This window comes from Bombus pascuorum, chromosome 2, assembly GCF_905332965.1.
Source record: "Bombus pascuorum chromosome 2, iyBomPasc1.1, whole genome shotgun sequence".
Lineage (NCBI taxonomy): Eukaryota > Metazoa > Arthropoda > Insecta > Hymenoptera > Apidae > Bombus > Bombus pascuorum.
Genome location: NC_083489.1, coordinates 1,429,108 through 1,453,450, shown reverse-complemented (window position 1 = coordinate 1,453,450; position 24,343 = coordinate 1,429,108). Strand labels below are relative to the sequence as shown.

Here is a 24,343-nt window from a genome sequence, read left to right as displayed (position 1 = left end):
TTTTCAAATTATCGACCCTTCATAATATTTCCTGCCATTGAAATTTACCTGATATTGTAAAAATGCTTTATCGTCGATGCTTAAATGAATGGGCTCCAGTGATTTCAGTTTGCATATTCAAATATTTCCTGCGTACTTTCATTGTATATTCAACGAGAATTTTTTACGAGATATGAATTTCACCGACTTTCGGATGAAGCATTGTGCTTGCGTTCACGTAATTGTTTTAACATCGATCTGACAATCATTCAATCAAGATTAATCGAACAATATTTCATATGCAGCCTGATTATTCGATTTTCGTTTACCTGAATCGTTATCACACTTTCCTAATTAATAATACAAATTTCGAGATAAAATACATATGGCAATTTTTAAAAGAATATTTCATTTACAGAAATTTCAAATTGAAAAATGTAAAGATCATTACATAAAAAATGTACAGAAAATTAGTAAAGGAAGAAAATAATATGGTTATTTATATTTTCATTGCAAAAATTTCCTATATGCAGATATACTTTATAAAGTAGTATTACGATATCAACGCTTCTGGTTTCAGAACGTATTCGAATAATCTTTGATTCCAAGGCGATCTTTGATGGTTGACTTTGTGCTAGAATCGATCTAAAATGCATGCACCGTAATGCCAGTTCGCATAATTCATACGCCACAACGTTCACTGGACCAAGATCTATTTTACCACGTCTTTCGGCAAGTCCTATTTAATTTTTAATTATTAAAACATTCGTACAATTGTTACTACGAAACATCAAATCTCTCAAGCGAGTTCAATAATAATTAAATAAAAATAATTAAACTTACACTTGTTAACCTAATTCTAAATACTATTGTTAAATTGGATGAAACAGTAGTTTAAAATAATTGAAAGCAATTTCTGAGAACCTTTTTCAGAAATAGAGGTATTCAAGATTTCCATTTCCTTTAACGGAACTATTTGGTTTCGTATACACTATTTTCACGTATGTATCTAAGTTATTTTCGTTCGAAGCCAATTCAAAGATACGTCGACTTTAATGCTCCTTTTCGGTGTCGTACTGCAATGGAGGCAATATTGTAATAGTAAACAGCAACGAAAATAAGTATCGATACATTGAATGGCAGCGAATTAAAGATTCAAATAGTATCAAATAAATTTAAGTACTGTACAATTTTTATTCGGATTCCTTCCAAACCAGAAATTCAATTCTCATAACCGTTTAACTCTTAGATACGTGTTATGAAACATCGACTTTCTCTACTTTTCTGGCTATACGTATGCTTTGACAACGTGGTATAAAAGTAGCGTATAAAAAGTTAGTTCGTTGACTTTTACCTAACAATTAATTGATTCTGTTGAAGTGGTCACCATTTCTAAGAAAACTCTACATCTGGTCTTTTTAGTTGCACCGAAGCCATCGACATCGTACAGACAAAAGACAGGCGACGAAGGCTTCGGGGGTTTCAGTCATAGGGTAACACTGCTAGCGTGCGAATCTGGACCAGCTCAAATTATATTCCTACTTGTATTTACACTTTTGTATTAAAATATATTTTCTACTTAGCAATTTATCCACGCGTTCCTCTGTTCATGCATCTAATGGTTATTAACAGATTAAAAGTTTTTTTTATTTTTTAATTTTATTTTGGTTTTTTTACAATTTGTCCTTCTGGACATTTCATGCTATATTTATTTTTTATTTATATTTTTTTTCTTCACCAACAAGATATAACACTTTACCAAATGTCCACAAGGACAAATTGTAAAATAACCAAAATAAAATAAAAAAAAATGGACATTTGGTAAAGTGTTATATCTTATTGGTGAAAAAATAAAATGAAATAAAAATAAATATAGCATGTGGGTGGCTACCCCCAGCGGGGTGCCAGCTTCGTTTTTCCTAAGTTATATCTTTTATGAACAGATTCAAAGTGTGTTAAATATGGCGCTGTAAAAATTTAACGTTATTAGCAAAAAGTTAATACCAATGATAGATGCGAACGTAAACAAAATCTTCCATAAGATTATTTCAATCTTACTTATACTCACTACAAATAGGCTGCATGCATATGCAACAGCAAGTACCTCCCTCGAACGGTGATAGGTCTCCATTTAATAGTAATCTCGACAAAGGAATCTGCGGACAATTATTTTCGAAAATCGAATCTTCGCTACGAGAAACAATTTCTCTGTGTTTCTTAGAACGTGCAGTTTTCTGATCTCGTTGTCGTTACACCAAACCAATCTTCCTTGATGCCAAGGTTCGTTACAACCGCCATTTCAATTTATCTCTCCGATCTGTTTAAAACTACTGTTGCATCGGGGCCATTCTATCGAAACCGCAAAAACAATTACACGAAACGAGTAAAACAATATACAAGAGAAGAGCGACATATCTCTGTGAAAGTACGAAAGGATCGTCAGCTACAGTTTCACGCGGCTATCGACAGCCAGTAAATAGCACGCCGGTGGAACAGCAGGAAATCCCATTTCAGATTTAATTAGTCGTGTTCCCGTTGAACGGTGAAAATCCCGCGTTAATCGCGGCCATCGGCCGACCAGGATGAATAAAATGTCGACTTCTGAACGCCACGTGGCCGCTGATTGGAAATCGACGGACGATGAAATTGGAAGTCGGAAACTGTCCAACGAATATTCGTACGATAGGTAAATACCCATACGTTGCGCTGGCCTTCTGAGGAACGTCAATAGCGTTATTAGTTCAAAGGATAGGCAACTCTGATTCGATTCGTGGATCATTGACGATCGAATCAATGATGAACTCAGGTTGATGAGTTGCCATGTGAAATGTGCGGTTTTTGGGACGGATTCAGTGTAGAAATATAGATAGGCTTTTACTTCAGAACATAAAGCGAAAGAATAATTACGTTTGGTACGTTGATTGCCACGGTGGTCGTCAGTGACCCACATTTTTCTTTTTGATAAGTTTTTAAAGTGATTAAAATAAGACAAATATCTAAAAAATTGTCAATAAGTGACCGACATAATTAGATAATACTGTGAAAGAATAATATCGCGATTACTATCGACGCACATTTTAAAAATGATAATCCTCTAGAATTATTAAAATGAGACGAAGTCCATGGACTAATGTATTTTTAACAGCGCGAGTGACGAAATGAAAAGAAGCACAAACAGAATATAACATTATTGTGGGGTATATTTCCCAGGATCACATATATAAAATTTATGCTGCAGTCCACGCGCCAATTATAAAATAGGAATAATAAAATAATGATTTAACTTTGGAATTAATACTCTACATTCTTTCATACCCTGAATGAACGATTTAATTCCAGAAGAAACAGGTATCCATTGAATGTAACTCAATTTCATTAAACATTCTGAATTCTTTCAACTCTTCAACGATTCATTCACGATTCCCCCGCTTCTTAATCATGAGATCTTGAATATCTTATGAGCATCACATATTCTGACCACGTACATCCAGATCTGAGCATGGCATCATGAATATTAAATCTCCACGCGCATTTCCCGAATCACTCCTCGCTCGATACCGATACTTAGGCATAAACATTCGTACTACTCTCGTTGCTAGGCTGAGAAATTTAATTCATTCCTGGCAAATTTATTTATTCAGGTGCAGCGATGCATATAACGTATATAATATACAAAAATATAGAAAATATTCAAATTGAAGTACTCGTTGCAATTTTCAGTAGGCGAAGCAAATTTTTATATAGGTTCCATGCTCATAAAACTGTGCAGTCTACTCGTCACTCATCATCCACGCAAATTCTCATTCGCGAAATGTAATAAAATACGTGTAGGATACGCGAATAAAGAATTAAGTATTATTCCAATGTTTTAGTTGAATTACGGTCGTAGTAATCGTAGTATCGTAGTTTTAAGAGAGGGTCGTAAAGGTGAAAGTACGGGTCAATAGGGGAGCAAAATCAGATCCATCGACAAGACCCTTCGTTATGTACAAGACCTGCTACGTTTACCATATTTGGACTTGGGCGAGCGACAAGGAGCGTGGGACGTAAAATAGGAGGAACGAATGGAAGAGAGAAAAGTGAGGAAGGAATTTCCCCGAAACAAGAGCATTCTGAGTCGTTAGAGAGAATTGGAGATTCCTGAAAATCGGAAGGATTAATAGAATCGCTTGAACGTTTATTGCGAATCGTTTCCTGTTCATTACGATTGCTAAATTTCTCAAGGACGATAATTAAGAAAATCGAACCTCGGTAGAACTCGGTAGAAAATTGTTTCACCTGCCAGGTGTTATAAATTTTTTTTTTTTTATTTTGGTTATTTTACAATTTGTCTTTATGGACATTTGGTAAAGTGTTATATCTTGTTGGTGAAGAAAAAAAAATAAAAATAAAAAAATAAATCGTAATCGTAATCGTCGCACTGTGAATTTCTATACATTAATCGTACGAATAAATATAATATAATACGAAACGATATATATAAAATATTCAAAATGTAGTGCATTTTATAATACCATCATAAAAGATATAACTTAGAAAAAACGAAGCTGGCACCCCGCTAGGGTAACCACCCACATGCTATATTTATTTTTATTTTATTTTTTTTTCTCACCAATAAGATATAACACTTTACCAAATGTCCTTCAGAACAAATTGTAAAAAAGACCAAAATAAAAAAAAAAAATCTTCAATATTTTAAATAATTATTCTATGATCTTGTCTATCTCTGATGTTGCTCTCTGTCCGTCCGTTTGGGAAACGAGTGTCCCTCAAAATGGTTGTCCGTAAAATAAAAGAAGGTCGCTCTGTCCGTGAAACAAAGAAAGTCGCGCTATTCGTAAAACAAAAAGAGTCCCTATCCCACGTGAACTCTAGGGACTTTACACGTACATATAATTATACAAGTAATTCCAAGTTTTTGACTGGTAAATCACGAATGCTATTACAATAATACAAGAGCAAGCGATCTCTGATTTTACTTAAACGCCTCTTCCTCGCAACATCTTTCTTCGCAAAGGTACAAGTTACGCATTCGCGTGTTAAATAACCCTGTCGAGTTCGTGCACTCGGAACGAAAACTCGTCGTAGGACTGTCATTTTGTCGATAACGCGAGTGAAAGTGGTGGCTGGAATTCCGGAGAAATTAGTTCGGCAAAGTAGCTCGTTTCCTTTCGAGTCTATTTATCATTTCTCGTCAGACCGGGGCCGCAATCCAGTCGAGTTTCCTTCGAGTCGTTTAATTATTTCTATCAGTGAGGCGGAAACGCGTGTTTACAGACGCGGAAGGAAATCTCCTTGTAACGGCGCGCTCATCGTACTCCCATTGGTGATATAATTGAAGATTCGTTGCGTTCGCGATGGCTGCGAATCGACGTTGAAACAACGCGAATCGCAGGAAGCAATTGTTACGACGAAGAACAACGTCCAGGCGAAACAAAAGTTCTCCGAGCGACTTGGTTCTTCGTTCGCCAGCGATCTCGATACGCCAAGTTAATTCGAACGAGAGACTCAATTTTTTTCCTCGTAGTTCATCTCGAGTATTACTTTTGATTGAATCGAGAAATTATGGAAGAGTTAACTTGTTATAGAAGAAATATAGAGAAAAGAATTGTTGATTTTTATCAGCGGTTGATATTGGATAAAAAGCGAAAAGAGCGTTTTAGCGTAATCCTACTTTCTATTTGAGTAATTATCGATAATTCATCATCAGTTGAAATTATCGATTAAGTTTTATCATTTTTGTAAAAAATTGCGTCATATTTTAAACCTGTAATGTTCGTTGTATTAATAGCTGTAATATTTCAGCGTTTTTAAAATATACGTAACATGGATTGATATTAAAATATGAACTTTGTTGCAGTAGAGGATGGGATAGGCAACAGTAATTTTTGTACGCACGCATGTCATACGTTAAATTTCACGAAAAGATACGAACGAGTTAATTCTGTGTGCCCTATCCTATGAAATTACAACCTGCTTTTTATAAAAATTATTTTTCATAATAAACATGAAAGGTCCTGTACATTTGCATTCTTTATTCCAGTTATCATTTGATTAATTTTATTAACTGCAATGTGTAAAAGCTTTTCAATGAATGACTGAATTTTATATCATAACTTTTATTTGTTCGTATAGTACGTTTCAAGCTTAATATCTAAATTGTAATTGTTATAAATTAACAGAGTCTCAACGATAAAATTAGTTACTTCTCGTAAGATATAAGATTAAACTTAAAATATCGAAGAAGAAAACCAACAGATGTATGTAGGGTGCACGCGCTGTAACGATGATCAAATAAAATCCGTTCAAGCCGAAAATCGTGATACACGAGGGGGAAAGTTTCTCGAACGATGGGAGGTTGGAAAAGAGGAGCAACGTTTACTGTCTACCATGAAATCCCCATAAAAGTCACCTAAGTTAACACTGGCATTACAACTTACGGTTAAGTTCTAAAATGCTAGTAAAAATCTTCGGCGCACGGACGTCGGATAACCATATTATTGGATAAAGTTGGTATACTGCGTAATAAAAAGAATTTAGTTGTGAGAAAGAACAGTTTAACTTAATTCCATAATTTAATTTCAGGAAAATGAAACGTATAGGAGAAACGTTTCGAGTTTTTAAGCATTTGTAGGATGTGTTTCAAGTTTTTCGTACAACTTCCATTCGAATTATATTTAAATCGTTGTCCTATTTAATTTTGTGGAAAATGTTATTGACAACAAAAGTTCTGTTAGCCTTGGCGTTCAAAAAATGTTAAAGTAATGAGAGAGACGTTGCTGAAATTGATTTCTAGAAAACAACGATAGTCTGAATCACAAGATATTAATTGAATCTTAGTTTGGTAAATTTCATAAAGAATTATTTGTTATCAATCTGATAGAAATGATCTGTCGTCAAAGAGCTTCAATATAGCGAGAAATTTGGTGTCCGTGTAGATACTTCCTTTTCTGTTTAAATCTTCCATAAAACGATCTTCAAATATAATTCATTTTAAATGGAGACAAAAAATAATTCCAAAAACCAGACAGAGATGGAACAATCTAAAATATTCTTCTCGACTGTAAGAAAACGGCGAATACGTAAAACAGTAGAAAAATAAAATGACCGCGAGGCTGAAACACTTTGGCAGCGGAAACAACGATGCGATAACAAGACCAGAGTCGAGAGCAAGATCAGGGTCGAGTTCAAACAACACCCTTGAGACTGGAAAATAAAACAAACATGGAGAAACAATTTCCTAATTCTTGCTGTGCAGATTCTCAAGCGTGAAAGACTTTCGTGTAAAAGAAATAATCTTCAGAGCGTGTGTATTGTGCAAACCGAAGCGAAAAGAACTACGGTTGTGATAAAACCAACGATTAAATGCAGAAGAAGGAACAGAAACGCTAAATTACACACATACTTACTAAAGCACAGAAGAGAAAGAAACGTAGGTAAACGTGCCTTCTTGTGAAAGGAGGCGGGAGAAATGAATCCAGCCATGAAAAACAAATTATTCAACAGGGAAAACAAAGAACAGTTGTGAAAAGACGGTGGGAAACCAGCGCTGGCGGGAGAGAAGAAAAACGAGCAGGTCAGCATTTGAACGCAAAAAAAGATTTTCGCGGTAATTACGGAGCGTTTACATTAGGATTATCCGTGAAGCACGTTCCATGAAACGACCGAATTCTGTGGTTCTCGGTGTCTACCGCGATTAAGTGGACATGTTTAATTTCGCTCGACCCGAATCCTTGTCATTGACGCCGCGTGAAAAGCACCTTCTGTTTCCGGAATGAAATGAAGCGACATTCGAGCCGCCTTCTGAAAAGAGTATCGCCCTTTGAGGGGAGGAAGTTGCGTTCAACAAAGGAGCAACATATGAATTGGTTGAATGAGGCATTTCAAACATGGAAACTCGCGAATAACGTAGTTGCGTTTGGAATATTAAAAGGTCGTTCTTCACGCTGTTGGCGGAATATTCGATTCTTTAAGGCTGAATGGGAATACATAAAATCGTCACTATTCGGCTGAGATAACATGAATGAAAGAGAACGACCCGGATTTGTACGATACCTTTCTACTTGTACGTAATCCGAGGTTGGTTATACCTGAATGAGAATTATTTATCTCTGGTATTTCTGTCGCTGTTCTGGGGTATTTAGCCGCTTAAAATACAGATTTGCGAAGTTGAGAAGATGATGTTAGTGGAACGTGATGTTTTTAAATTACGAAGGAAACGGGTTCTGATTAAAAAAATTACAAAGTTCTTTCATCGATTTTGTTATGGAATTTGTACAGAGTCTTTGAAATTGTTTAATTGAAGTAAGATTTTTCAGTGCCTACCTAATAATTTGTTGTTGTAATTCGGTGTTTATTTGGAAAGTAGGTGTATGTACGATAAGTATTTTGAATAAATTTCGGTTAAATTTAACTGCAAATACAGAGGCATTTAATAATCGTCCAATAAATGAAAACATGCTTAATTGTAAAATCGGAGAAAATAACGTTTAAACGATATTCAAATAAATATCAGAGGAATGCCGGTAATAGATAACGAGTATAAATATCTTTACAAATATATCTTCGAAAACAAATCGATCAGTTATTTTATATTTCGTTTCAAAGGTCAAAAGCCACGGCTTCTGAAGAACAACACAGACGACCCCGATATATCACGCTAAACGTCTTGTTACGGGTTTACGCGCAGATTTACGGGGGCAGCTCGCAAAGGTAGGATGAAATCCTGTGGTCACGTGAAAGTCGCTCGTGAAATTCCTTTCGGTGAGACCCGGATGTTCGTCAGCGAACTGTGAATAAACGTTTGAACGCAACGGAAATTAAAGCGACCACCTCGTTACAGGCTGAGAATCATACCAGAGTAAATTATTTCACGACTATTTTTCATAAAATAGCGCGTTGGTGGTATTACTATTATAAAAAATTTAATAGACGTCATATTATTGAAATTATGACAACATATGTTGGCACAGAATAATGTTACAACTTACTTAAGCGAACTGAATGCAGCCAAACGAATGGAAAACATAATTAATTCAAATTATCAGAGTTTTAATTTATTCTACTTCTCGGAGGTTTTTTATTATTTTTATACAACAGTTTCCAACACCTCACGAACCTTCGGTAGCGTTTTAAAGAGTACACCTCCTTTACTACAAAGGTTCCATTTTTCCCTTTATAATTTTGTTTAATCACATCGTTGAGAGTTCAGAAAGAAAACACCGTTAAGAAACATCAAATGTCATTAACATTTTATCAACAGACCGCCTTTGTTACGATATTGTTCAAATTATATTTCGTAAATTAATCGAGATGGGTATTGATGTTAAACTTTTAAAATACATCCGTTGAACAGACTCTTCTTCTAAATTCTCATATTCCGTATTTACGCGAAATTTAATACAATTATGTCATATAAAATTCCAATTGACGCGCCAGGGCATTAAATGTCCAACAATATGTCAAAACTTTGAATTACTTTAAACCTACTATATTAAAGTGCGTCTGGACCGGTGTCGTGTTACATAAGGTGCTAAGAAGATTGACAGAAATCCGAGAAAATGAGGATCTAAAATCCTGATTAAAGTCACATGAGTTATATATCTTAACTTTAATTCAGTCGCTGTATCGAGAACAATATAAGGAGACGTGTAACAGCGGGTGTCATCGCGTCAATCGATGTCGTTACTCGATGCTTCAATTTATATCGTGAGTGCCACTATATCGAGTTGGACGAACCATGACAATTCGCGCGTGAACTCGCGAAAACTCAGGACGAGGATCGATACGGTCTAGGCTGAACGTGTACGCTCGATCAATACGATGCCGGACGTTAATTAAACGTCAAATGCATCCATTAGAAAACGAAGTTTCCCTCTCTAGCCGCAACCTAAAGCCCAATTCGCACAGCTGCCTCGCTGGTGAATACTCAACGATTCGCATATAACAATATTTTGACGTAATTCTCTCTGACGTTACGGAAACGTTTCTAAATTGCTGAACGATAATATCTGGGGTATTTAGATACTATGACTAAACTAAGATTATTCAAACTGACCAATCCCTAATTTGAATGATCTTTAGAACGAACAATTTTATTCGATAAAATCAGAATACTACGATTGTAATTTATCTTGTTCCTCAATTAGATTATTTATGTTATCGTTTTTATCAAAGAAGGGTAATTCGTGGTTTAACGTGTATAATATATAATAGTTAAATAATTAAATTAATATCATTTTCTTACTATTTGTATTAAAGAGAACCTAACTTTGTTTCATATCGTGAGTTTGAATTAGAATTAACAGATGATATGACGAATAAGATTTCGGAACCAATTACGTTCGTTTTAGTGTACTTCTTGTTCTTGCGTAATTTTATACATCATTTTTCACGTATCTTTCATTTTAATTTCCACGGTAAAAATCGGAAATTTTGGTATTATATTCGTTAGGATAAATATATCGGATAGGAATAACGATTTCTTTTAACACGGCAGAGAAGAACGAAATTGATTTAATTACTGAAGTCGAATATAATTTCTTTCATTTATCAGTCAGTTGCTTCGGCTAATTGAAATATTAGAAGTATCGACAAATTCTTCCCCTTTCGATCCAATTTCTTCAATTATATCTTTTGTGTACGGCTGGCATCTTGCAAGGAAGATCTATAGCTCAATTAAGCTGATCAATCGGAGCATTCTGAACTATTAACAAAAGTAAATGTGGACGTATTGTAGCAGGAAAGTAGTACAGACATATAATAAATCTTCCAATATAAGAAATGATTTACCGCTATCAAACCAGGTTTAAAATTATTGAGATGTGTATAATTTTATGTGCTAGACTAGGTTAACTGCGTAGTAGTAATACTTGTATGTGAATATCAGTGTGTGGAAGTATATGTGTGCCTGGCGTCTCGAAAACAAAGGAATGTAAACTGTTCAGTCGGTTAACAGGGTATGGAAGAAAGTGCTGAAACGCGTGCAAGTGTGTATCGATGAATATCATTGGAATCATTTATAAAATAAATATGTAACTATTCTAACATAAATTCCAAGTGTAAATTTAGTGTTCCTATACCATTATTTCGGCTATTAAGATCCAAAATTCTCAACAAAAATTTCGATTTTTCGTCTAATAAATGCATTGTTTCTGTTAACACAGTTAATTTAAAATTATCATGATATTTTATAGTTTAAGATCATAGTTTCAATTAAATTTAATTCCAAATTCTGCGTTATTTATCATCACTAATTACATTATTTATTAATTATAACCTTTTTTTAACTCTAATATATATTATTGAAAGTCCGCGGAGATACAAAAGAATTTCATTGATAATGAAATCTGCATCTGGCGTAGCTTCTTTCTTTCAATACTAGATCGCGAATTCTTTTCGTAAACCTTCCTTTCTATCCGGGTTGCCTCGAAATCTTCGAAGGGATCTAATATTTTTCAACTTCAATTCCTTGTTATCCCACATCCAGTCGCTGAGTCGTGCGATATCTACGTTATATTTTACGCTGATCTCTGCGAAACCCGTGGCATATTCAATCGTATGCGCTTGAAACGAGGAATTTCAGCGGTACAATAGCAAATCTCGATCAAAGTAGCGAATTTTTAGAAAGTAAACTGGCATCTCGTAGAAAACAACAAAAACCCGAGGAAAATTTTACACTCACCTCCTCCCAAACGAGTTGTTTACTTAATCCGGGACGGAGATTCATGATTTTCAGTTCGGCTGATTTCAGAACGCCATCCTGGGTGAACTCGACGTTCGGCTTCCCCTGGTCACCCTCCACAGACACGTTTTTCAAATATCTGGAAAGAGAGGTAATACGATTCTGCCTTGAGGATAACTCGTCAATACAACATCATTTTGGTTTTATGAATTCCTTGGGTTTTAGGAGGACGAATCTTTTAACATCTAGTAGCTATAAAAAAGCAAGTTTAGAAGAGTTCGTGCTACTACAGTTACGTACAGTCCACGTTTCTAAATAAATTGCAGATGTTTATGCAAATTTATATTTCTTACGAATACAATTAAGAAAATAACGCTTATCTAAAGATTTACTTCATCCAGGAATATCCCGCATGCTTTTTGTAAATTTGAATTCACCATAAATCCATGAACATTCACAGTCTATTCATAAATAAGTAAATTTTCTTTCTCATTGCTTCTTATTTTTCTTCTTTTTCGTATTTTCTAGTTTCTAGCTTCGTTTTCTTCATTTACGGGAAAATATCTCTCGATCTTAAAACTCGCTTCTGTTGTTACAACAGATCTGTCTGCGATCGCTTCAGTCTGCAAAGAATTGACTTTCTTCTACGAGTATTTATTATGTTCCTTCTGTTTCTGTAACGATGAATAACAACCCGGCGAGCTTTACTCCGATTTTTCTCCGTCTTGACATTTTAATTTCTTTCGTTCAAGAGCTACCACTTCTTGCCCATGAATAACGCATTATACTTCATGTGCAAGTCAATCCCACTCTAAACTCTGCCTTTCAATTAAATACGATCTATGACGGAAAATAAATGCGATCACAACGAGACGGTAACGACGATCTGCACGATTTTTACTCTTATCGCAATAATTCGGAATTTATCGTAATAATCGAAGTAATGCATGCAGGACTTTTAAAAGGCCATTTTTTCCGTCCCACGCATCAATTCCGATAAATTGATATTACCAAGTGAATTTAATCAATGTTCACATCTCCCATGGGTAATTAAGCCAAGGTTATCCTATGCGTAACGATTACTCGCATCATACAACTGTACGCTCTGCCATCGAATAAATTCATTAATTAATTATACTCGAAATTTATGGTTCGTGGAACTGTTAATTTCATATCATAAATTGCATGCTAGATGATGCTATTATCTTAACTGTAATTTTAATGAAATTACGTGGCCAATTAATTGAAATGTAATGTTAAATGGTTTCTGATCTGCCAAAGTGGGATATATCTATTTCATGCAGTTGAATTTTATAGAAAACAGAAATATTCTATTAAAATACAGCATCGACTCGTCGTTGGCAAAAGATATTATCTAAAATGGTATTTCGTTAATTTCTTAAGGTTTACTTTTGTAATGTCGCATTTGCCGTAGATTAACTTAAAATTTCGTCACCGAAATATCACGTGATTGGATTTTGCATATTAAATCTCTCATCGTAAATTCAGAATTGATACATTTTGCGCAAAAATAGATTTTGATGCGATTACGGTAATACAACGTTTATGTGATAAAACAACGAAATGAAAAAAATGTCCTCTTTTTTTGTTTCCTTAGGAATAAAATAAAATTTTGCGAAAGCTAAATCATAACTGCGCAGATATAATACCGAGAGAACATAAAAATGAAAATAGAAACATAAATATAACATTAGCGAACTCTTAAAAGATTATAATTATGCAATTCTATAAGAGTTGTATTTTCAAATATGTGTTCCTTTTCTACAATCATATTCCGTACACCGATATTTCCATATTTCGTGTACCGAACCTAAAAATGTCGGATTAAAAGGAGCGCTTACTTGAAAAACAGATCCCCAGCGTTCCAGCGGGATTCGCCGTAGCTTCCCTCGCAGCTGAGCTGGGTGTTCAGACTGAGATGACTGTTTGCCTGATTGTTCAAGAAATCCTCGGCGCCGTACGCGTAAACTTTTACCGCGGTCGTGATTTCGCTGACCAGACGTTCCGTGCTCGTATCAAAATGTACTCCTGAAAAAGATAAACCAAAACGGTGAGTCGTAAAATCTCTGGAATTGCATGTTTAAAAAATATGATTTCTAATTAAATGAAAATACAGTCTGTATTTTATATAATTTAAATCATAACGCATTTAGAACTTGATTAATAAGCGAAATTTAAGTTCGTCCAAACTATTTTTAAGAGGGAAACGAGGAGTAAATAACTTTAGTTGATAGACAGGCTTCGTTCGAATGGATTTAATTAAATTCTCTTCGATACAGCTTGCTGTCCTCGAACGGTTGCTAAAATGGAAGACACGCTGATCGACAGCAACACGAGTGCTCGGTTCACACAGCTGAAGCATATTCGTTGGACGCTTGGTATCTGGGAATTTTTTTCATTTATTTTGCTTCTTAAATCACTGAATAACAAATGAGCGATTGATAATTTATTGCGTGACAAAAGGTTATATTATATATAGTTATTGATTGTAACAGGCGACAGCGTCGGTAGTTAAACTCGAATCAATCAGTGTCAGGCACAGTTTAATTATCACAGTTTAGAGAATGCGTGTGGAGAAAAATACGCATATAGTACTACGAGAAGTTATAGTATACTCTATTGTGTTACAGATGGAACATTCTTGTTCCAATTTCGATTAAAAGCTTTCAGGTCCGAGAACAGCTTATTATCTTAAGAAACGAAGCTACAACAAAATTCAATTAAACACTGTAATAGTTTTATGAAATATAACAATTCCTTTAGAAACGATTATACAGAGTGTGCCACTTAAATATTTAAATTTTTGCCATTTAAAGTTATTGAAGTTATTCAATTGCGTGGATACAAAAAGTATTTTATGTACAATGTAAATGGTATCAAAAAACGTATATATACAATACAACATTATTGGCTATTTGTATGCGCAGTGGTGTGTACAATTAGGATATCAACCTATAAATGTATAATAAGAAGTAAACAGAATTTTTATAATTCCACTAAGGAAATCTTCTCCTTATTAAAATCTAATAGCCATTCCTATCGAATATTTAACCGGATATTTTATTTACGTTTTAAAACTAACAGCATCCGTCCAACATATTTTTTCTTTGAATTTCGAATGGATGTATGATATATGATATATGATATCCCTCTGACAAGACCACGCGTTGAAAATCGATGAGACTGCAGGTACAAATAGAAACCGTTTTCGACTTTTGCGGCCTCCACTCGAGATAGCAGAATATTTGTCAATACCAAAACTTCAATTTTTTAAATTCAGATCTAGCTTTTTCGTCCTTTTCTTTTTCATATTTCCTGCCTTGTTCGCTGAGCATTCATGTTCGCGTATGCGCGCTCCCATGTGACCAACGTCGTTACAGTACCTACGAAAATATTGAATTGAGAAATCTTTCTGTCACCTGTGCGCTCGTTCAAGAGTCTGGATTTTCGTGAACGATGAAAACGATGTGAATATACGTATCTTGCTCTCGGCTTATCCACGAAAAAATAACCGAGAATAAATCGAGCGAGACGATACGAGAGTCGGAGATTTAAGGGAAATTAGAAAGAGGCCGCCTTTCAGTTGCAGTAATTTCATTTCGCGAACGTTATTATACCTCACGCGTTCTCGTTTTGAAGCTCACGAAATTACTCGCGAGGGAGAAACGTGTGCAAATTGTTTTGTATTGTCCCAGAGACATGTTAGCGGGAACGGAAGACGTTTCGTGTCTAATAAACAGCTTCCCGTTGTATCCTTGGATATTAAGATTTTATAAGGCTTGTACTTAAGAATGTTAGGATAAAAATTGTAATTATATCAGGAGAGATCATAAATTCTTTTTAAAACAGAAATTTAAAAAAATGCACACAAAGTCATATCTTCAAGTTCTTTAATCGAGTAAACGAAGCTCATAAAAATTAATTTTTCTTTCCCTTATTCGATAACTTTATAAAAATCACGAGAAATCATTAAAATTAATTTCCCTCGCGTTTCCTTTTACGAAAAACTTAACGTTAAAAATATCTGGCGAATTATTATAGAATTTTAGTCAGTGTCTATAACGCGTTAAGCTCCGTAATTGTCATCCGAACGTCAGCATCGATGCCTATATATAAGAAACTTCTCCATGTAAAGGATAACGGAAGAGAGTTGCCGCCTGTTAGAATTTTTAGTTGTTAGGATGGAATGCCGGTCGATATTTTGAGTGGCCGGTCGTTGAAAAGGAGATCCAACGGGGAGGCGAGAATCACGGAAATCGGAAATTGATGCCTTCCTCGAGATTCTGTCGTGGCTATCCTCTTGGGAGGAATAAATTCATCGAATTCTGTTCTGCAGGAACACGTTGAACGTCATACGCTTCGACAGACCTCTCGATTTCGTAGAGAAGAAGCGCAGCTATGACGTTTCCCAATTGAGTTTCCAATACTTATAGGTAAAGGAGAATTTTTTACTCATTTCTGGCTAGATCTATGTTTCTTCGAATTTTTTCTTCGGGTTGGAAAGTGAATAAAATTAATAAAATAATGTTAATAGTGGTAAATTAATAAAATAATGTTTAATGAAACAAATATTTAGCCATGTATAATAAATATCTAATAATTATCGAATTGATTTTGAAAACTGCGTGTGATACAATTTCGACCGTCTTCTATTTGTTTAGATGAAATTTTTGTTACGAGGAAATTTTATGCGTAACGCAAATATCGTATAAGAAATTTCCTAAGTTTGAGAAAAATACGAATGGATGGTTCCTCGGTCCAATTTCGCGTTAAAGTTTATGAAAACATTAAATCCCTTTTCGCTTATTAAAACAACAGTAAGATAGAGATATAAAAATAAAAGAATCGTAACAGGAAATTTACTTAAAATTACTGGAATACGTATAATATTATCCTCTCGATACCACGAGAACAAAGAGTGACAACGGAAAGTCAAAATTTCATATCTCTGCCAAGTAAAGTAAAATACCTCCAATCAGCAAAGTAAAAATATTATGTCCCACTTTTCAAAAATAAATCTATCTTTTCCCTTATCGAGAAGCTCATTCCTCCAATAAAATCGCTACCCATATCGCGATGCATAATCACGACGCAGACTTCTAATTTATTGGAATTTAAATAAGCTCCACTATATTACCCAATAATTTATGCAACCTAACGTAACTGTTTACACAGCGGAGATTGCATGAATAAATAATTAATTCTTCCATTGAAGGATACATCAAAAGTTACAGATCTAAATGCATATTCAATTTTGATATCTCATAACACACACGTAAATACAAAATTATTTTATTTATTATTATAATTAAATATATAAATAAATATTATTATATAATATTTGAATTGAATTGAATATTTCTGAATGAATTAGAAATGATAATAAATAGATAGACACGTATAAATAAATATTTTCCACCAATCGTCAATCACCCAAATTCACTAAATACGTAACACGCCAATTAACCAAACATTTCCACTCACCAAGCATTCCAATTGGAAACTGGCTAGGCGTCTGCAAGTTTTCTATCACGCTCTGCGTCACGACCCACACGTAATTTTCACCGGTGATCTTGTAATCGTGCGCCGCACCCAAGATCGTGATGGCTTCTTCCCTCGTCGAGTAGAGCAACATCACTCTGGACTCGCTGTTTACCAACTCGAGAAGATCTCGTGTATCGGTGACCAGTATCGCGCTCAATATAGTAAACTTGAAAGTATCCTGCATGTCGGAGATCCTTTCACGGACCGCCTGCACGAAATCGTCGTGTCCGGCAATCTGCGATGTGACCACACTGAATTGATGCCATTTGTACCTCTCGAGGATGCTCAGCATCGCGGCCGTTTGGTGCTCCAACGATGGCGCCAGCTGCAGCTGTAGGTTACTCTGCGAAGCTCTCTGAAAGATGACGAAAATTCATGTATTTTCAAACGGATCGTTCTAACGTGACATTTCGGTAACGGTGTTGAGCTACGATTTAAGTAATTTGACGTTGAACCAATTTCGTCTTTTGCATCGAGTTAATAAGCTAATCTCTGGTTATTTATGCAAAACTTTTATAACTACCATTGAAGAAATGGAACCTAAGCGGAAATTTGTTTTATATATTAACTGTTCTAACGAGTACGCGGTGTTTTAAATAATTCTGCATATTGCGCGTGTTCTGTGTATTTTTGCAATTTTACATTTTTGCATATATACATAAAAATTCGTAATCTATTATACGTAATTATTCGTATATATAGGTATCTGATAAAAAATTTCGACGTCATTTTCGATTCAATTTATTCTCCATATTTTTCAACGGTTAAAAGATTTGTTACGCTCCAGGAAAAATTTGCACAATCGTTATCGATGTGCATGATAATTCATTCCAATTTTTTGCTGGAGATTTTATTATCATTATTATTCTAAGATATTATTGTAAGCGAGAGTGAAATTCGGATATAAGAATTCGTGAATTGTAAAGAGGTTAATGTTAATTGCGTATAATTATTGCTAATTTCATTAGTAGTATATTTTATCAGAAATCTAAATTGCAGCTGTATAATTTATAACGCAGTTTTTCGAACATCAAGACCATTTTCATGTATAATAAAACGTAACTCGTATCTAATTACTAAACTCTGGATGTTCATTTGCGTTGGAATACAACGATATTACACGCATAGACACAAATACTCTTATACAGACATCTACACAGGAATTTGATCAGGACACTTACACAGGTCATACTCATTACGGTATAGAGAGTGGAGTTCAAAATATTTAAGGGATCATGGGTCACTATCTACAGTCAGTCTGAGATACCGAAGCGTCCTGTTTTGCGGCCAAGTTTTCAGGACAAAAATAACAACCAAAAATAAGAACACACGAAAGCTCCGCTCCCCAGCGGCTTAAATCCAAAAAAAAAAATCAACACAAGAATAAAAACACAAAAAACTGTAAAAACCACAACACACAATACAGTATGGCTACGTCGTACTGTCGCGTATCGGTACTTTTGCCTAACACATCTTACCCTAATTCTTTGTTTATTGTGAATTTCAAAAATGTATTAAAAAGAAACAAATCTTGGCAAAATAAACGATTAAAAAAAAAAAAAAAAACAGTCAGTCTGAGAGTAACTGGCCAACTGTCAACAATCCATAAATTCTTTACCTGCATACTTCGTTAATTATACCATATCTCTCACTTATATACATTTGGTTCTGTAGGTCTGTTCAATAAACATCACCGAATATTATTTTAACATAAGCATTGTGTCTTCGATAGAGTATTTATCTTAACTTTAAGATTAAATTCTAACAATTTGTATATTTTGTAGCATCGATCGTGAACATGAATATTTTTAATAAATATATTCTTAAATCTATATTTTTACAAACGCGATTAAGCAAGTGACCTAAATGGAAATTTATCTCGCGTATTAAATACTATAACGAATTTTGAATATTTTATATATTTTCGCGTTTCGTAACTTTCTATAAATGCTTACTAATTACTGTAATGCGTGTAAAAATACTATTTCTAAAAAATGGCCGGAATTATCCTTCCGCTTGATACGAAGGTAACATTCGTGTTTAGAGAAATCACGAAAGTTTAACATGTTAGAAAGTTTTTATTTCTATTTTGTATTATAAGGAACTGGAAAATATTTTTTTTAAAAAGAAGGCTGTGCTTGTTTGTAAAGTTTACTTGCGCAAATGAGAAAAAAGGAACATTTGGATCAACTCACTCGCTCCAATCCCGAGTTATCTGCATTCCATGCGATCACTGGAATTCCTAAGTAACCGGCCAGCTGCAGAAAGTATTGAGCACTGGCAGTGCTGCGGCCGTACTTCTCGTAGTTCATCAGGTATAAGATAGCGGACACGTTCGTCGGCAGAAATTCGTTGCATAGCGACTTCAGAATTTCTGAAACACAAATAAAATACCATCGACATTAGACATTCTCTTCCTAACGAACAAAAGTATTCGTCAGGACGATAACACATTCTTGTTGAATTATACATATACATATTTGGAAAATTTTCATATAATTTATTAATAATAATAATAATAATAATAAAATTTTCAATATAATTCGAATCACTTTCTTAAGCATATAGAATATAGAAATATTTTTATTCGATCGCTCTTGGAAATATCTTATGTATATACACATATATTATACAAAAATTTGTTAAACCTCGTGAACACTGTAACGAGACGACTATCTTGATCGTATTGGTAAAATTTGAAGCAGATCTAAAAATGTATGTATCGTAGAGATTACAAAATATCTACGAGGAGCATACAGCTAATTCTTCGCTGTATTAATAAGCCACGATATTTAATGAGACCATCTTTGGCATTAGTTATACGTTTAACACCATCATTTATACTATATATTAATTTTTCACTAACTGTATGTTTACAATAAATATCTTGTAACTTTTATAAATTTTCTGATTGGTTTCAAATTCTATCATTCGTAATTACAGTAGTCACGTTCGTTTCAATGCTAATGAAATTTCAGAAAGTTTTGTACAATTCGCGTAATATGTATATTCATAAGCTGTACTAAGCATTCGAATACTTTCATGAGCCAACTTTCGCGTGAGTCTTCCCTGACCTGCGCAATTACTCCTGTACTAAGTAACTCCGAATGTGTCTCGCATTCAACAATTTCAAAGTTTGATTCCAGCTTTTCGTAATCGTGAACAAAATTTCCACATCCACGACTGAATCTACGCGAAGTGACCTGAAAATTGCGACTACACGATAAAATAAAAGTAAAATTATATAGGAATTTCCCGCGTGATCGAAGGTACGAAGCTCGTAATCGTGTTTGCGTGATTTATTGGGGGTATAATCGTTCCAGCACAGTATCCTGCGGCTATTGACGCAATTTATCGCAATTGCACACGGATACGAGCAGCGAATGTTTCCTTTTGGGCGGGGTACACGGTTTTACAAATGGACACGATAAACGTTAGGGTCACGAAGGAGCAATAGGGTCGATTACCGGCGTGAAACGCTGTCTCGATTGATCAGCGACGATTAATTTTACAAAAAGCTTACAACTCGATCGATTTGATTACATGCAGGGGAGCAACGCCGAGAAAACCGATCGAGAGAAGAGCAGCAGTTGCAAAGTTTGCGATTGAAAAATTCAGAAGCTGTTGGCCAAACTTTAATCTAGAGATAATAGAAATCGTGAGCTCCTATCCGTTTGGAAACCTTTACTGGAAGCAATAAAACGCATCTGCCGCGTTCGAGATGATAATCCTCGCTTTGTTTTCTTTCTTTCTTCCCTCGATGCTTCGTATCGCCAGCAATTTCATTTCCTCGTTTACAGTTCGCGGTTCATGATCGGTTTGTTCTATTTTTACTGTAAACAGGAGAGCGCGGTTGTAATGGGTTATTTTCGCAAGGGCGAAAGATACCGTAGAAGACGAAAATTGATTGATTCACGATGATTCAGGAAAGTTTCTATTGGATTCCGTTCTATAACTTCAGGGAGAATTTATAGTATGCTAGACTGCAGCTATGTTATTACGAAAGCAATAACGAATCTTTTTCATTCGAGGTAATTTAAATGCAAACAAGTTTGTAGCTGTTTGTAATTATTATTTTATCACTGCATATTAATTTCTACTTTATTTTCAGATCTTATTTTCTAATTTTGTTATTCATTATACCTCAAATTAATCTATAATTTCCCTGTATCACTGCCCACTTTACGAAACACTTATCATTGTTCTAGCCAATTCAAAATTTTATTTCACAATTCTACCATTTGTTATTGAATTTAATTTTACGGTATCACTATCAATTTTTTGGGACACAAATTATTTTTCAAGTTGGTCGAATAATTGCATTCCCTCGTCACAAGCAAGACATTTATTATCTTCGTTTAGAATCGTGGAATAATTTCCGAGAATATTTGACGGTACGCTACAGTCCTCTTTCTCGATCGATCCACTACGCTTTTTAGCGATCGCCGTTACGAAGCAACAACGCAATCGCGGAATCGCGATCATTCGAGTCATGGACACATCCTGACCTGTCCCACAAAACCCTCCGCTTCATCCCCCGATGCCCGCGTGACCCTGTTTCTCCATGTCCTCGTTCCCATCTCTGTTACATTATTCTTTCCAGTGGTTTCTTAATTTCGCTTCTTGCTTACGATCAGGATTCCCGAGGGCGAATCTTATTAAGCCGCGGAAATTTTAATGAAAATGTAAGCTGGCATTTCGTATGCAAGCGGAACGGTGGATGGCATTCAGCACAATAAAAACTTATGATTCGCTATGACATCTTGTTACGTTCAATATTTTCATCTAGATTATAACCAATTTAGAGACATATATCGTGTCTTTAAATTTTTCCTGCCATTTTTTTAATGTACAGTCACATAGGTAAGCTACATTAAAATGTTATTAGCGACTCAGAGTCAGTTGAGCATCGTAAGTCGAGTTTTGTAACATCTGGAGAAGATCTACTTTCTCTTTGCCCATTAAAAATATATTTGATCGTAACTTTGTTTTTCTACAAATATTAGCAATAATGGAATTAAAAAACTTGGCTCTAAAATTATAAAGTACCCCGCATAATGTTTTTTCTTTTAGATTCCAGCTTTTCACCTCTGTTTATGAAAATATGAATTATTTTCAAAATTCTACAGTTTACACATAATATTTAATGCATTTCCAAATGTGCAACGAAATCTGCGAGCATACGCCCACCCCAAATTTTATTTTCATAAAATTCCTTTAGTATCTTCGTGACGACTACATTCCTCTACAAAGTCCAACAAATAAAAATGGAATGCTTCCTTGCAGTTCGCCTCATATCGTCGTTATTTTAACAAGCGCTTGTTACGAAACGATTGCACAAAACTTCGCGCGAGACACGTACGTGACATATATGAAACAACCTTCCCCGAAATTCCCAACTTCTGCAAAACTTATCTCAATTTCTCTTTGGCTACGAAATTTAACGCGTGCCGGGTAAGTCGATTATTTCGCGTTATATGCGCGCGTGTATGTACGTGCGTGTAGTTTTGCACTCTCTTATGAGTGACACTCGCGTGTGGAAACTATAGCGCCACTTATGAGTGCTTGTTGAAATTAACAAAAAGAAGAGGTGTCTAACGCGATTGTCCCACGACTTCTTCCGCCACGCGCGTCTCGCGCGTTGTTATCAATTATTTTCCTTTAGTTTCTCTTCTGTGCCTTTTTCTTTCTTCGGTATAAATACATAAGTATGTCGGAGACAGAAGGACAACGGGGTCCCCCGTTGGAATTATTTGGAAAAACCTCAATACTGTAGCATTTACGAAATAACCCAGACACAGTCATTCGAAACTTGAGACAACGAGCTTAGACAATGTAAAAACATTATGCTACCCAATGTAAAAACATTATGCTACCAAGCTCTAATTAGACCAATTATAACATACGGTTGCCCAATCTGGTACAACATACCAGCATCGCTAATGGAGAGAATCCGCGTTTTCGAAAGAAAATGCATTAGAGCTTGCCAAAATGCGTACAGATCCGAACAGAGCGGATACAAAAAATATATAAAAAACAAAAAAATCTACGACCTAGCCAACATTCACCGCATTGACTGTCACATACTAAAACTAGCAAGAAATCATTTCGCACAAGCGTCAAAAATAAAAGAAAACAGCCTAATCTTCAGCGGCTTATACCCAAACGTACTATATTACAAAAACACAATGACAACAGGCTACATCCCCCCAGAAGCGTTCCTATACCTAGACGAAAAAAAATTACCTCTAAGACCAAAACAATATCCCGATAATTTTCCACATAAAAAGAAAAATAGGGATAAAAACAATACTCTACGAGGAAAACTTAAACGGACTGACTGCAGACACCAGGTGGAGGTACAACATGGCCCTCCCCCAAAAAGACACTAAAGACAAACACAGAAGAAACACAAAAAAATATTGGTGGATTCCAAACCCATAAGAAAATATAAGTGAAAACTACCAATTCGACAAAAAAACCATTCCTACCACCATGTAACCTAGATGTAAGTACTGTAAATATGTAAATACTATAATCATTGTAAATAATATAATTTAACACCTCCCTCCCCTTCCCACTCATCCCCCCCCCAAAATCCCACAACGCATAAAAGTAATACACCGAGGAGTCCTGTTTTGCGGCCAAGTTTCAGGACAAAATACAACACACACAAGAATACACAAAAATCACGCACCAATGCGACTTAAACCCAAAAAAAACAAAAAAATAAACGCAAAAACCGAAAACCCACGACACATATTAGACCATGGCTACGTCGTACCGACGCGTATCGGTACTTTTGCCTAATCCACCCTACAACCGAAATTCATTGTTTATTGTGAATAACATACACATGTAATACTCATCTTCTTGGACAATAAACGTTATAAAAAAAAAAAAAAAAAAAAAAAACAATGAGCTTAGGCTCGAGGCGACAACTGGTCGCTGAACGTAGCCACGGTCACGGAATGAACGTTCCACCTAACAGAGAAGTGCCAATATTATGAGACACACGTTGCGTTAACAATCAAACCTCGAGCGGGAACAATGTCGCAGCTACGCGGGTCTGCCTAGCAACGGCAGCTGCAATCTTGTTGGTATCCCCTGCCAATA

The 24,343-nt window shown here is 35.2% G+C and overlaps 1 protein-coding gene across 9 annotated transcripts in view; it reads right to left on the bottom strand.

Annotated features, from left to right (window-relative positions):
* LOC132916863 (glutamate receptor ionotropic, NMDA 2B) overlaps positions 1-24,343 on the bottom strand; it is a 337,093-nt gene that overhangs the window by 67,309 nt on the left and 245,441 nt on the right. For all 9 annotated transcript variants that reach the window (XM_060977242.1, XM_060977246.1, XM_060977248.1 and 6 more), the window contains 4 exons: positions 19,423-19,601; positions 17,168-17,582; positions 13,525-13,711; positions 11,663-11,801 (listed from right to left, as the gene is read on the bottom strand). In XM_060977242.1, the coding sequence (XP_060833225.1) occupies positions 11,663-11,801; positions 13,525-13,711; positions 17,168-17,582; positions 19,423-19,601 (920 nt within the window). The remainder of the gene's footprint in view (positions 1-11,662; positions 11,802-13,524; positions 13,712-17,167; positions 17,583-19,422; positions 19,602-24,343) is intronic.